The 16,695-nt window shown below is 36.9% G+C and overlaps 1 protein-coding gene across 1 annotated transcript in view; it reads left to right on the top strand.

Moving 5' to 3' along the window:
* The first annotated feature begins 11,542 nt into the window (after positions 1–11,542).
* Positions 11,543–16,695, top strand: part of LOC306871548 (ATP-binding cassette sub-family A member 2-like) — a 33,632-nt gene continuing 28,479 nt past the window's right edge. The window contains exons 1-4 of the mRNA XM_079419568.1: positions 11,543–11,752; positions 14,219–14,382; positions 15,217–15,338; positions 15,768–15,878. Coding sequence (XP_079275694.1) covers positions 11,688–11,752; positions 14,219–14,382; positions 15,217–15,338; positions 15,768–15,878 — 462 coding nt within the window. The 5' untranslated portion in view covers positions 11,543–11,687. The remainder of the gene's footprint in view (positions 11,753–14,218; positions 14,383–15,216; positions 15,339–15,767; positions 15,879–16,695) is intronic.

The following is a 16,695-nucleotide window of genomic DNA, read 5'->3' as shown; positions in this document are numbered from 1 at the left end:
CCACTAAAGCTTTTAAAATAAAAATCAACATTTTCTCCTTAAGCACAAGGAAGTCCAGTTTGTCATTTCAAATAAATTACAGTGATGTGTACGAACACTTGTACCAGTGACAAATCGTAAAGCAGCATGATAAACTACATCCAGTTTTTTTCAAAACAGTCTGAGGTGCATGCATACAAATTATATCACCATAATCCAATACTGATAGAAGACTACTTTGTACTAAACGTTTTCGAGCATCAAAGGAGAAACACTTTTTTAAATGAAAATAAAAACCTAGCATTGGTCTCAATTTCTTTAAAAGACTATTGATATGAGAACTGTAAGTCAGCTTATCATCGAGCCAGATGCCAAGCTATTTGTAAGATTCAACCCCTTCAATCTCTGTACCATTTAAAGTTTCAATCACAAAATCATTTAATTGTAATGTGGACCGAGTAAAAATCATGTATTTAGTTTTTTTTAGCATTTAAAACTAATTTTAAGTTACCAAGAGAAGTCTGAAATGAATTAAAAGCATTCTGTAAAGAGTTCATTGCCACTTTTAAAGATGGAGCCATAGTGTAGAGAATAGTATCATCTGCATAAAAGTGTACATTTACTGGCTCGACTCCTTTACCAAGTTCATTTATATAGATAGAAAATAAAATTGGCCCCAAAAGTTATCCTTGAGGAACACCTGTCTTCACTATTAAAGGAGCAGAAACATAATTATCTATGGACACACATTGAGTCCTTCCAGTCAAATAATTAGAGAACCACTTCAACACTATATCGCTAAAACCTACACATTTAAGCCTTTGCAACAAAAGATCATGATTTACGGAATCAAATGCTTTTGATAAATCAATAAAAAGTGCAGCACATGATTTTTTATCATCCAATGCAGTTATTATATCATTAGTGACTGACATTGTAGCAGTTACAGTACTATGTCCTTATCTAAAACCTGATTGAGTTTGACATAAAATATTATTAGCTGACAAATAGTGCTTTTAACTGTTCATTTACCATAGATTCAAACACTTTAGCTGTAACAGACAATCTTGCAATAGGCCGATAATTATGGCCGAATAATCGCTGACTTCGAAGAATTTGGTTTCAGACCACTACTTAAACTTAAATTGAAAATAGAAGCAATAGGTCTCGCTATTAAGTCTGCAGAAATTTTTAAAAAGTAAGGCTCTATTTGATTAGGGCCAGCAGACTTTTTACAATCAAGACTTATCAAGGCTTTATGAACCTGAGACAGGGAAATAGGTAGAAAATTAAAAACATTTCTTACACAACTTGCGCATATCCTTACCATCTACATCTACAGAGAAGCCAGATGAAGTGATTGAACTTATATTAGTAAAATGTATATTAAAAACTTCTACTATATTATATTTATCCTTAATTTCTTCATTATTTACCCTTAGAAAATCGGGAGCAACTGGAGACAAAATAGACCCAGTTGATGATTTTATCAGCTTCCAAAATTTAGTAGGATCATTAAAATTTTTATTTATCATACTAAGATAATACTCACTTTTTGCATTTTTTATCATTTTAGTACATTATTCCTTAGTAACCTAAATTGTTCCCAATCACTAGTGCTATTAGTTCTTTTAGCCATGGACCAAGCAATATTTATTTCTCTAATAGAAGAAGAAAGGCATGTATTGAACCATGGATTGTCTTTACCACGAACTCTAAATCTTCTTAGAGGTGCATGCTTATTAATCAGAGCTAAACAATTTGTCTTAAAATAATTCCATGCCAGATCAACATCTGCCGTATCACATGCATGAAAAACTTCACTATTATACAGATCATGTAAAAATGCTTGCTCACTAAAAATTTTATAATTTCTCCTAAAAATAAACTTAGACTTATATTTAGGTAGTTTACAATTTCTCATATAGGCAACTGTACAATGGTCACTCACTAACATCATTACTAAAGGAATACTTATGTGGAGAATTTGTAAGTATAACGTCAATCAATGTGGACTTGTCCATATGTTTTAAATTCAACCTAGTTGGAGAATTAATTAATTGTGACAAATTCAAAGCATCACAAATGATTTTGAAGATTTAGTTAACCAGTCTTCAAGTCTCCCAGCAATACAAAGTGAAAACTTTTTCATATAGTCCAACAGCAATGTTAAAGCTTCATGAGATGCCGATGGTGGACGATAGCATCCCATTACTATAAAATCAGCACCGCTGGAGAAGTGTAACTTAATTATGGACAGTTCAAAACATTTTGGCTTGCTGATGGACTCTATCCGAGTACAGCTGAGTGCCGTTTTGACATAGATTGCAACTCCCCCTCCTTTTTTAGCACGATCTGTCCTAAAAACATTATATCCGTCAATATGAATCATATTGTTTGTAACTGATGATTTCAGCCACGTTTCTGACAGGTAATGTCACAATCAGTCGAGTTTGCCCAGACGCGAACTGCATCAATTTTATTAATTAAACTGCGTACATTTAGATGGATAAGACGCAGTCCACTGCTGGCTTTTAGATCATCTGGGTTTTCAAGTTGTGCCAGTTCAGGGCCTGGATTCGGGTGAATGTTACCTGATAGAAGCAGAAGAATCAGCAAGGGTTTCTTGACTTGGACAGCTCTCCGTCTTTGTCTGCAAGCAGCTGGCGAGACAAACTGCCCCGCATTCGTTGTCCCTCTACACCGCTGCACGTGCAGCATCCGCCATTTATCACATTGAAACATCATCTTGAAAAGTGCAGATGTGAGGAGCCCAGAATATGAACATAATTAGGCTTTTAACAGTCACATGTGTCTCGCCAAGCAGCTTTACACAGTCCTAATGTCCAAGTCTTGCACTTACAAGCAGGTACAGATATAAAAACAGGGATGGAATCTAAATTCTGATTGGATGAACCATAAAAAGTGTTGCTAAAGCGATTGACTACTGCATTAGGTACTGCATCAGTAAGTATTCCAATAATAAATGTAACTAATTTTATTGGACATTGGTGCTATTGCTGTCGTTTTAAGCAATAAATGCGCTCGTACCAGTGGAAAAATCGCTGAAACACACAGACTTTCTGATCACGCACAATATAATAATTACAAAACATACCCGTTTCAAAAACACAGCTCACACAAACACAAACAGCGCTCGGCGTCTCGATCCCAGGTGACTGTGGGGCCTGTTTGCATTCGTTGGTTAGAATGTAATTATGAATGCTAAATGGTGTTTTATGCATATGAGTTTTATCTGATTATGCAGGCTCCGTTGAGTTGTCTGGGGAGAGACGGGCAGAGAAAGGAGAAGACATATATATATATGAAAAAAAAAACCGCTAAACAAATAGTCTTGACTTTACTTGAGTGTAAGAGCAGTGCTCATAGGCAGACACAATAGCACCATAAATAATAGATGAACAGCCTCCAACATACAAATTACAGTTTAAAACTGACTGTGAGTGAAGCAATGTTTTTCTTTGCCTCTTTGAAGCTTAAATAAGCCACAGGACTTTCTAAAAAGAAACAAGCACTCTTTGGCTGGTGTTTACACCCCCCGTGCTCTGCGCCGAGGGTCTCATAAGCGAAGCTTTGTGTGTCGTGTCAAACACACTTTGTGTATTGTGAGAGATGCATGTAAAAGGAGCTTCTTGTTTGTTGTGACCTTCAGAAATGGCAGAGATGGGGAGAATGTCAAACAGCGAGAGAAAAACCTCTGCACCTTCTCTTGTCACTTGTCAACAGAGATGGGATGTGGGGTCAGCGTAATGCTGTGCTGCAGTGAAAGACACATTGTGGTCGGGACAGGATGCCCTTAGATACTGATCTGAGATCAGCCTCTCTCAGTCAAGCACAGATGGCAGCTGCACGCTTTCGTAGAGGGAGGAAGAATAAGAGGCTGATCTCAGTTCAGCTATAAATAGCATCCTCGGCTATAACCCTGTGAGTTCATAATCATAGTCTACACTTCAACCAACAGCTTATATCTCAGTAACTTCAGCTCAGATTTGCCCAAAAAGAGCCTCCTGCAGAGAGAGAGAGAGAGAGAGAGAGAGAGAGCAAATAAGTAGTGTAAGTAGTGGAAATAATGCAAAGGTAAATGTTGGAAGATGCAGCTTTTCTGCTGTACTTTGCACACTTTAAACAATGTGCCTGAAAGCATTTGACATCTCTTTCCAACCACCTGCTGTGGAGTATGTGTGTGTGTGTGTGTGTGTGTGTGTGTGAACGTGTATGTGATATCTTTCATTTCTCTTCCACCTCTTTTAATAATTGTTGGAACGGGCTGTTTGGAAGCACTATCAGGTCTGTTGGCCAACCCACTATCAAATATTGCATGTTAAGCAAACTCTTCAATTGGCCAGTCTGTATTTACTGGATCAATCTCTGACACTGGACTCCATCGGTTGGCAGGCCTCAAGCCCTCAACAATGAGATTTGCTGAAATTGTTTTGCCTGCTTATCCACTTGAGCCAGCCAACATTTTCACTGGCCCCATTATGAAAGAATGTACTGTATTTTTATGTTTACTACCTATATTTATACATATATAGATATACTTATTTATACATATACTTATGCTCACAAATCACCAATACTGTATCAAAAATAAATTTCTTTGTTCAGTGTCACATGATCCTTCAGAAATCTCTTTAAAATGCTGATTTGGTGCACAAGAAACATTTTTTTTATAATTATTATCACTGTTGAAAACCTTTTTAGTGTGACCTATCAGATGTTCAGAGTGTTTAACGTGTTTATTGTGCTGCTAATTTGTAGTTTGTCATATCAACTGTCTCATGCATCAATCTAATGGTAAAAGGGCACAAATAACGAGGAGTGTCTCGCTGCAGCCCACAAGATCCAGGGGGCGTGGTTGGATCCAGATCCAACTCCTCCCACCTTACATATACCTAAACCTATCCATCTCCACCCCCTTATCCCTAAATCCACCCATCTCCACCCCTAAACCTACCAATCTCCACCCCCTGATCCCTAAATCCACCCATCTCCACCTCCTAGATGTGGATCCAACCACGCCCCCTGGATCTTGTGGGCTGCAGCGAGCCCTACTTGCAGATGACTGGAGCCTGCCCATATGTCAACATATACACATGCACATGATGTATTAAAAATAAATAAATAATAATAACATTGTGACATAACCAGGTGTGATGCATCAAGATTCCAGCGATATGAAATTTGTACGTCCACACTGAAGACCCATCCATTGTTCAGAGGTTCACACCAGCTGTAGTGAATCAACTATGATATATGCATATAACCACAAGCAGCCACAGTGGCTAGTGTGGCTTTCATAACATGTTTCTCTGTATGGTTATCTCTGCAGTGGGTTCTTGCATTTGAGATATTTATCCCTCTGGTGCTGTTCTTCATACTCCTGGGCTTGCGGCAGAAGAAGCCGGCCATTCCTGTGAAAAAAGGTAAGTTAAGTGACAGCACAGAGAGAGAAGGATAGAGTAGGAGATGAAGGAAGTGTAAGGTGATTCTTACCCCAACCCAGCTCACTCTCACCCTCCAGTGGTCAGATCACTTCTGTTGTTACTTGGGGTTTTATGAAGTTCACATATGCAATACAATAGTGTAAGTGTGTCTGAATTAGTTAGACTAGGCCCTTTATCAGTAATTAAAGAGACAGTTTACTCAAATTTATAATTCGTTCATCATTTATACACTTTCATGCTCGTTTCAAACCTGTCTGGGTTCCTTTCTTCTGCAGAACACCAAAGGAATTACACTACAGAATGTCCTGACTGTTCTTTTCTATACAATTTCTATACAACGTTAAGCTTTCGTGGTATGGAAAAAGCAAAACATTTTGCCTAACATCACTTTTTGTGTTCCAATGAAGAAGAGAAATTCATACAGGTTTGGAATGATATGAAGGTGATTATTAAATGATGACAGAATTTTCATTTCTTTGGACAAACTATTGTGTTGTTTGTGGTTCATTATAATAATATGAAAATGTATGCATTTTTTTTCTCTGTGGTTGCTTCATACAACTTTGCCAATCTGTCATTGATTGCAAAGATTTTTGGCTGTTAGACAGAGCTTTAGCCATGTAGTATTTTTTTTCTCTCACAGAACACCCTCATTTGTATGTCATCACAATGTCTGTTATTTTCAATGCTGAAATCACACCATGTTTTTTTTATTTGTACTTCTTTCTGTTGTCTGTCCTCAATACTTTTGTATCTCTCTCTCTACCTACCTCTGTCTTTCATTCTATATTTTTTCCTCATCGTGCATGTTAACTGCATGCTGGAACAGTCTGTAAGTCAAAATGTTTTTGTTTTATTTGTGTGTGTGTGTTTGGCTGAATTCTTAACTCTTTTGAGTATGTGGGATCATTTCACTGTGTGTCCTCTAATTGTGTGTCGTTTTTTTTGTGGACTCTTAACGTGTTTATTGTGCTGCTAATTTGTAGTTTGTCATATCAACTGTCTCATGCATCAATCTAATGGTAAAAGGGCACAAATAACGAGGAGTGTCTCGCTGCAGCCCACAAGATCCAGGGGGCGTGGTTGGATCCAGATCCAACTCCTCCCACCTTACATATACCTAAACCTATCCATCTCCACCCCCTTATCCCTAAATCCACCCATCTCCACCCCTAAACCTACCAATCTCCACCCCCTGATCCCTAAATCCACCCATCTCCACCCCCTAGATGTGGATCCAACCACGCCCCCTGGATCTTGTGGGCTGCAGCGAGCCCTACTTGCAGATGACTGGAGCCTGCCCATATGTCAACATATACACATGCACATGATGTATTAAAAATAAATAAATAATAATAACATTGTGACATAACCAGGTGTGATGCATCAAGATTCCAGCGATATGAAATTTGTACGTCCACACTGAAGACCCATCCATTTTTACTTTAAATATACTGTGGCCACAAAAAGTTTGGAAATGCCCTACATTGGAGTTTTAGACAGTATTGAATAAATCCTCCATTTCTTAGCATACATGCATTAAAGTAACATCAAGTACACAAACATTTTTCTTTTACATTACTGTTGAAAAGTTTGGGGTCAGTAAGCCTTTTTTTAATAAATTAATATTTTTATTCAGCAAGGACTAATTAAACTGATCAAGAAGACTGACAGAAAAGACATTTATAATGTTACGAAAGATTTATATTTTTGAAGGATCATGTGACACTTAAGACTGGATTAATGAAAGATTGGCTGCTGAAAATTCAGCTTTGCCATTACAGAAATAAATAATGTTTTAAAATATAATAAAATATAAAGCATTGTAACAACAAAACATGTTAAATTGTAATAATATTCTACAATATCATGATGATGTAATCCAAAACCTCACTCCACCTAGGGCGTTTTCAAGCATTAGTCACAATGCTGCAGAAATGGAAACTAGTCGTTATTACAGCTGATTTCAGAAACTCGGATTAGCATAGCTTTTATCGCTTGCCATTTTATTGCATCACGCCTGGTGTAAGAGGTTTAGGTGTTGGGCCCCCATATGTCTCTGTGAACACTAACCTAATCCACAACCCACTGTGAACGAAGGACCTTTCTTACGACGGCACGTTATTCAAACACCTTGTCTTGATAATGACACATCTGTGCTTTCTTCAACCAATGAACTGATTCTAATTGTCTAACACACACACATACTGAATTCATCCACTTACTGAGCCATCAGGTTATTTCCCCTGACTGAGCTTTGCTCTTTTAATCCTCAACTGTGTTTGCGGAGCGGGAGCAGATGTCAGAAATAAGAGTTAGGAAACCGAGGCAATAAACACAGCTACCTCTTGTGAGCAGACAACCTGTCACTGGAACAGCAGAAATATAACACACCTCAGTGTTAACGTCAATCAAGGGACGTTTGGTGCCGATGGCGAACGGTGTTTAGCTAACGCTGCTGTGTCTGGGGGAAGCAGAGTGGCATGTTGCGGCCAGGCTCTCTCTTTGCCAGTCACAGGCCACACGCCGCAGTGACAAAACACTTAGGGAAGGAAAAAGAGTCAGCACTTACCATTAAGTAACCTTCTAGATCCCTCCGTGAGTGCCAGCTGCCTCTTGTTTACATTTCAGTCAGGACTGCCAAAGTGAAGGGAGGCGAAAGCTGAATTTGAATTGACTGATACTCTAATGGAGGATCACATCTCACAGAGCCATTCATTAATTAAGGCTTCATTAAATAATCTCTATAGCAGTTATAGGCCTAATTTAGTCATTAGCAGATCAATGTAGGGCAAATTTGTAGAAAGGGATTGTTGTATTAGAGAAGTGCCATCTGAAAGGTAGTGGTATTCCAGTAAGTGAATTGTGAAGTGAACAAATGTCACAGCCTGTGTGATCATTGGACAAACTATCGGCTGTCGATGATTGATTTAAGAATAGTAAATTAAAGAATCGTAAAGAAAGCAAGTTGTTAATATACTGTATATATGCACTAGTGAAAAATAAATAAATATACTAAAATGTATTTGAAATTCATTTATCTCATGCTAAGTATACTACAAATACATTTATGTACTTAATAAAAATACCCTGTAATTGTACTGTTGGTATACTAAACTGGTATACTTAAAGTCTGCTAAATTGAAATTTTGTACTTAATTCACATTAATTGTGCAGAAGTGGTGCTTAAGTCCAACTAAAGATATACTGAAGTATATTTGATTATGCTATAGACCATTTCAAGGACGTAAACCATAACGAAGGCGTTGGAGCGCTACTGCGCATGTCTGGTCCTGAAGCATTTCCGGTAGCGCCATTTTTAAATCTCAGATCTATCAAACCTACAGCGCATCCTTTTTAAGTCTAGCGAAAACGCAAGTTAGGTATTTTATTAAAAAATTAGAATTACCCTTTAAATATGACTGAGGTGCAAACTTACAAAGAACATTTAAAAGTAGTGTTCCGGACAGCTCTGACTGATGCTGCGTACATGTACACGAGAGATGGCGGTAAACGCGTATCGCAGTCGGGATGCTTATAATTAACTCCTCAGCAGAAAAGTTGGGATCATTTGTTTGTACAATGGATGACATCGGTCTTATGTTCGGTTAAACTGAAGCAAGACAAACAGTGTTACTTACGATCTTATCATGGTTTGTGCTAAGATGTCCGGGGAGGTTTTTGGTGGACATTTCACTTGCATTGCTGGGTCAGTCTGTATGTCTACGCATTCATTTTTATTTGTACAGTGCTTTTCACAATACATATAGTTTCACTGCAGCTTTACAGAACATGCATGTTTATTACAACACTAAATGAATGCTAGTAAGCTAATCACTTCATGCCATTATTACTGATTTCATTCGTTTTATAATGTGTGCTTAGTTTGGTCAAGTTTGTTGCTGTGGAACAGTGCTAGAAAGCATTTGAAAGCTCTATCTGAGCCATCATGTGGTTACAAATAAACAAGATGAATGCAATTCAATGCTGGCTATGGTTTTTGCATAAACCTTTATTAGTTATTTTTATAAGATAAACGTATAGCCTACATGCAGATTAATAAATGCACACACACACACTACATACAGTATATATCTGGGTATGTATGTTTTTATGCACATTTACTGTAAACACACATACAGGTAAAAAGTGTGGCCACTATTAATGTTTTTGAAATAAGTCTCAAGCCTGCATTTAATTGATCAAAAATATAGACAAAAACAGTAATATTTTGAAATATTACAATTTAAAATAATGGTTTTCTATTTTAATATGCTTTAAAATATAATTTATTTCTGTGATCAAATCTGAATTTTCAACATAATTACTCCAGTCTTCAGTGTCACGTCATCCTTCAGAAATCATTCTAATATGCTGATTTATTATCAGTGATGGAAAAAGTCGTGCTGCTTAATATTTCTTTATGAACTGAGATAATTTTAGTATTCTTTGAATAAAAGAACAGCATTTATTTGTAATTCCTGTCAGGATTCAATCAATCAATCTTGTATAAAGTATCACAGGTTCCAGAAAAAATATTAAGCAGCACAATTGTTTCCAACACTGACAAATCAGCACATTAGAATGATCTCTGAAGGATCATGTGACACTTAAGACTGGAGTAATGGCTGATCAAAATCCAGCTTTGCATCACAGAAATAAATATAAAGAATATTAAAACAAAAAAATTTATTATATTTTGTCTGTATTTTTGATCAAATAAATGGATGTTTGATGAGCATAAGAGACTTCATTCAAAAACATAAAAAATACTTGAAGAGTTAACGTAAATAAATACAAAGAATTAAATGGAAAAAACTTTTCCTTACCTGAATAGAAATGTGCGCTGTGAACTGCTAGTGTCTATTCTGCTTCTCTTCACTGCTGCAATCCAGGCACGTTTCTCAGACATCTAACCCTTTAATTTCCCATTATTTATAAATTAATGTTAGTTCGAGCCCAGAGGGATCACCCAGCCCCCGAGCAACAAGGATCTAATTTTAATTTCGACATTTTAAACAGCAGGATTAAATAAATTAATCGCAATCCCACTGTGCAGGAATCGCCTGCCCCTATTGTTTTAAATGCGATCAAACGCTAAGCGGAAACGTCCGAGGAACAAAGACGTCACTTATACCGCCGAATATCCGTTGAAATGGTCTATAGTAGAACTATTCTTTAGGTATACTTTAAATATCTTGCATTTAAAGGCAGGTGTGGCAAAAAGTTAGATTTAGGTCCTGTATATATATATATAAAAATTAGTATATTAAATATAATATATTAAGCTTACTTGAAAACACTTGAATATTTACTTGAAAAAAAATTGATGTGCAGCTTTTGCACTTTGCTATTTTGTTTATCTAGTGCTAAAAACCTACCTCCCTTTTGTTATAAAATTGCCAGCCTGCATTTTATTTTCACCAGAATCACTCACTTCATGGCAAAATTACTATTTCTGAACTTGGAAATTCCCAGGAGGTCTTGAAGGCAGCAACTCCTGATCCATGGTTGTCACTCCTATAATGTTTGTGGCCTTTGAGAGACAAATATGATGATTTACCCAGCCCTGATATTTGACTCCATATCAAGTGTGTAGAGGAGCAGGTTGCAGTGGGGAAGTGAGTCATCTAAACACATCTGTCCACTCCTGTGTTCTATAAGACGTGACTGGCAGCATGTGGGTGTAGAAGAGCCGTGCTACGCAGCGATGCTAGTTTCTCTCTGCTTCAGTGACAGCTTGTCCGGTCAACCTCTGCGTGCGTTGTGAAGTGAATAATTTGAAGGTCACTTGGAGTTAATCGAAGCGATCTGACATCTGAAACCCTCTCTGACTCTGTGTTTGCTCTCTGATATGTGATGGCTGCTTCTTTTTCTCTCCCTGTCTTTTAATCTCTCCCCAAATCTTTGATCCGTGGACCTTGGAAAATATCATTCCCTTTGTTTGTTCTATTATCCTGCATCCTATGATCCCGCTCATTCTTTCACTCACTCACTCATATTCCCGGCCATAAATATTTATCTCCATCCGTACACTGCTCTGTTTTATGTTCCTCTCCTCTACATCTGAAAACACCTGCACCTTCGTCAAAACCATTTAAACCTCATTGCAATACTGGATTTCACTTTTCTGTCACCTCCATCCTCTCCGTCCCGCCACCCTGGTGGTCTGTTTTTCCCCGGTTCTGTCCAGCCTTCTACAGCGCGGCCCCTCTCACCTCGGCGGGCATCATTCCCATCATGCAGTCTTTGTGTCCGGATGGTCAGCGGGATGAGTTTGGCTTCCTGCAGTATAAAAACTCCACGTGAGTCCACCTACGCTCTGTTTCTGATTTTTCCTCTCTCGAAGACTAAGATGGGCTCTAATGGATTCAGTTCTCATTATATGGTGTGAACAGCAGTCACCATCACCACCTGTAATAGTGATCTTACGAGCTGTTAGATTGTGCAATGGATCTTGTCTTTGTGTTTAGATGTGATTTGATCGGTTGATGGATTGTAGTGATAAAACTACATAACTAATGACCTCAGCATGACTGGTCAGCAGCATTTCTTGGGTTTAGGAGTGCGCTACAGTAGCTTAAGTAGCCAGACTGCCTCCTTGATCAGTTTTACTAGAGTTGTTTTTCACTTTTGCTGGTAAAGAGCATGGCTATTCTCATCCATCAGCCAGACCAACACAAAACTACACTGGAAAAAATGGTGCAGAATTCAGAAATTTCTAGTAATTTCACAGTAAATTTCAAAGAAACAGCAAGTAACACATAGAATTAACCATGAAATAGTATTTAATTATAAAACATGCTCCAATAATCTTTGTTTTATTTACGACTTAGAAAAATCATTGATCAACAGTGATATTATTAATCAGTATTAATGCATCTCAAAAGACCCTGTGTTATTAAAACTAAATCTCTTAAAAATAGATTTCATTGAAATACACACACACACACACACACATATATATATATATATATATATATATATATATATATATACATACATACATATATAGCATTGCTGTGTAAACTGTATGTATTAGTTATAAAATTATAAAAAATTCTACTATAAAAAACCCAAACAGAAAAAAATGGAAATGTTGCCTTAGCAACTAACTGAAATAAAATGTTATAAAATGAATTAAACTAAAACTGAAATAATGAATTCACCGTAAATAGGAATATATAAAAAATTACCAAAAAAATTACAAAATGACTAAAATGTAAGCTAAAATTAAAATGAAAACTTAAAATGTAAAAAAGCTAATTCAAAATATGAATATACTGTAATTAGGGCCGGGACTCGATTAAAAAAATTAATCTAATTAATTAGAGGCTTTGTAATTAATTAATCGAAATTAATCGCATTTTAATCGCATATAAATATTTGACCTGAGAACAGTGAGAAGTAAGTTTTTTTATATGGATTTTTAAATTTCCCATCCACAGGGCCAACCAAAGCGGTCTCATCAGCTTCTTTGTCCATGTTCACTGTGGTTTGTTTTTGGCTGTTTCTCAATATGCGTTCTTCAGCGATCTTGCGTCCTTGTGTTCTCGTTCTACGTCATCATTAACCGTCGAAGTTCAGTTCCAATTCTCAAGAACGCAAGTACAGAGGATGCATGAAAGTGCCCGGATATGTTCTTGAAACTGAGGATGCATCGAGTGCAGACTTGAGAGAATCGAGCCGTTAGAAATCCCAGAAAACGCTGTGGGTGGCCGGTGTACGGAAGCCTGTAAGCTTTAAAGTCGCTCTCACAAATACTTAACGGCTCTTCAAGTTGAAAGTAAACATTTATCGTTTTGTTTTGGTTAATTTTAATAAAGTTATAAGACCCGGAGAAAGTCTGCATTTTTATTGGCATATTAAAATTAATCTTAACAGTAAAACATATAACGCTGTAAAATAAAACAATACAATTATATGAAAGTAATATCTATAATAGTATGAAATGTTTTAATAAGTTATGACATTTTGTAATATTGATTGCTCATTGGCCGTTTCTTATGCTGAGATTATGCGGTCAGTTAAGCAGGAACGCAGTACATCTCAGTTCTCATAAGTGTGCGTTCTGTGTTCTCGCGTCCTTCCGAGTTCGTTCTTCCAAGGAAGCTCTCTCTCGCGCACTCTCCCCGTGTTCGCTTGACTTTTGTCAAGCCCGGCGCCTCATAGGCAAGACCGGTCTCCACGAGAACGCAAGTCCGTTCTTTGCGTCTTTTGTCTGAACGCTAGTAGGTGCTCCAGTATAATCGGTCCGCCGAAACTCATCCAGTGAGAAACGTTCCGCGGTGCAAAAATAAGTGCGATTAAAATGCGTTAAAAAAATTTAACGCGTTATTTTTGTGTAATTAATTAATCTAAATTAACGCGTTAAAGTCCCGGCCCTAACTGTAATATTACACAAGTAATCCTAAAATAACTCTGCAAGGACCTGGTGATACAGTATTATGCCAACATCTAAATCTTGATATGATTCTTTTTCTGGACTTTGGTGTTTTGCTCTAGAATTAAATTTTAAAAATATAACTAAAAATGTATTAATTTTGGTGTGAGATATAAACATAGGTTTGTGAGGTAAAATACTTTATCTATAACTTAATTCTCTAAACAGTATCGGCCAGTCTGGACCACACTGGTCTAAGCTTTTGGTTTTTTTCTTCACTTGGTTACTCCGCTTATACGATTTGCCTTTCTCTTTTTATTCTGCTCTTCTTGTTCTTCTTTTCTTTTTATTTCATTTCTTTGACCTTTCTTTTTCTCCTGTTTCTCAGTGTGACTCAGTTGTTAGAAAGGATCAGTGAAGTCGTGGAGCAGAATCACTTGTTTACATCAGACAGACCCAGTCTGGGAGAGGAGCTGGAGTCACTGCAGCAGCACCTTGAAAGTCTGAGCTCAGCACAAGGCCCTCTAGAGAGCCACTACAACACCAGCCATGGTCAGAAAACACATGCATACATATACCAACCTTGATCATAACCATACATGCAAATTAGAAATTAGAAGCAAATGACTGTTTTAGTAAAATAGTAATACTGTTTCTGCTGGATTTTGTGTTCATATCACATTGTTATTACATTTCAAACACAAATTTCAGATGCAGTTTCAAATGCATGTTTTCATGTGGCTCAACTGTAGATAGTGTATATTCTGTTAAACACTATGTATACTTTTGGCATTAAAAACTTACCTTGTATATAATCATACAGTAAGCATTTGTATGATGATTTTATTAACCATGTATTGAAGGGAGTCATAGACCACACTGAAAACAACCATACAGCAGAACATTTTAAACAAACGTACCCAAAGCGGCAGACATCTGGCATTTTCAGTGCTATTGGACTGATTTCTTCCAGGTACCATAATAAAGTAAACAGATAGTAAAGTCACAGTCATACTGGACTTTGTTCTCTGTGCACCTTTATTCATACTGTATGAATGTGAAAGAGGAAACTGATGTGATTTTTTTTTTTTTTTTTTTTAAATATCACATTAATTGTTTTACACTGTACTTCCATAAATTGTATTGAGCATCTACATTGCCATTCAAAATTTGAGGTTGATCATGTTTAAGCTTTTGAAAGAACATGACAGTGTAAATTCTTTACTGTCACTTGTAATTATTTATTGCACCCTTGCTGAATACAAGTATGAATTTCTTTCAGTATTAATTACTGACCTCAAATGTTTAAACGGTAGTGTAAATATACGTCAACTGCAGCAAATACAATTTTCTTTGATGAAAACTTTGTGCATGTCTCTGCTTCAGGTTTTACTGTGGGAAGTGTCCTCAGGAACCAGTCGATGTTCCAGCAGTTCTTGATCAGAAACCTTTCCCTGCCAAACGATACCGCCAGCCTGCTGCTCTCCTCCCCCATCAACCTGAAAGAGGTCTGTCTTCTCACCTCAACTTCCTTTTTCCTCCAACCCAGGTCAGACAGCAGTGCTTTTGAAGTCCAAATCATGACTCAGCGTCATGCTCCTCTGAGCCTTCTTCCTCTTTCATCCTCTTTGGAGTCTCAGCTCGGGTTTAGAGCACCATTAACAATTCTGCTCCATGACAACAGAGAGCGAGGACGTGCGATAGAATCTGATGCTTTAGGGCAGAGGAGCTCCAGCGTAACGTGCTTTAATGTGTCGGGTTAACGTGCTGTGGTCGATGTAAGTGTTGAGATATGCTCTTGTGAGTTTCCGAATGAAATCTTAATTTTCCTCAGGGAGTTTCGTTTCTTCTCTACTCTGGCTATTTAAAGTATGTGTGTGAGATAGGAGTTTCTAAATCTGAGCTTGTGTGTGTGTGTGTGTGTGTGCGCTCTTCAGGTGTATAATCTCATCTTTGGGACGTATCCTAAAGTGAGATCAAAAGTAGGAGAAAAAGATGAAGGACAGCGTGAACCCCACAGTCCTGGAGAGAAGCTTGTGCAGCTTGAGGTACAGAATGACGGAAACACACATTTTCTTGTGCGTGTGTATATACACTTCTGTTCAAAATTTTAGGGTCAGTCATTTTTACTTTAAAAGAAAAAAATACTTTTATTTAGAAATTATGAATTAAATCACCATTGAAACTGTTACATTGTTACAAAAAATCCATTTCAAATAAACAAATTTCATTCTGTTCATCAAAGAGTCGTGAAAATAGAGAACAACTGTTTTGAACAAATATATTTTTCTTGAGCAGCAAGCAAGCAAGCAAGCATATTAGAATGATTTCTGAAGAATCATGTGGCACTGAAGACGGGAGTAATGGTGCTTGAAATTCTGCTTTAGCATCACTGGAATAATTAACATTTTTAAGTACATTAACATAGAAAATATAGTAAAACTACTGTTTTACTGTATGACCACACCCAAATTTTTTAATTGTAATTATTATATTTTGCAGTTTTTGTGTGGTTGACACTTATAACGGATTGCATATTCATAAATAAAATGCATTCTATAAAGGTGCATTTATGGAGCAATGCATTTTTCTTACACACTTTTTTATCTTTGCAAAAATAAAATTCTCTTTTATTTTTATGTCTCAAAGCATTTTTGTATAACAGCAGCTTCTAATTGAATAAATATAAAAATTTGGTTTAAAAATAACACTGACTCTATATTTCTTAGACTTCATTAAAATGCACAAGAACTGCAAACACTAAACTTACAGTAATGCAAGTCTGCAATAATTAAATGATACAATAGTTGTCCCATATTTTACAGACTTAATGCATTACCAGTGCTGCTGCAGTGCCTTTCTCAT

This window comes from Barbus barbus (genome assembly GCF_936440315.1).
Source record: "Barbus barbus genome assembly, chromosome: 6".
Classification (NCBI taxonomy): domain Eukaryota; kingdom Metazoa; phylum Chordata; class Actinopteri; order Cypriniformes; family Cyprinidae; genus Barbus; species Barbus barbus.
The sequence above is the reverse complement of the archived record's forward strand: the minus strand, read 5'-3'. Positions and strand labels throughout refer to the sequence as shown.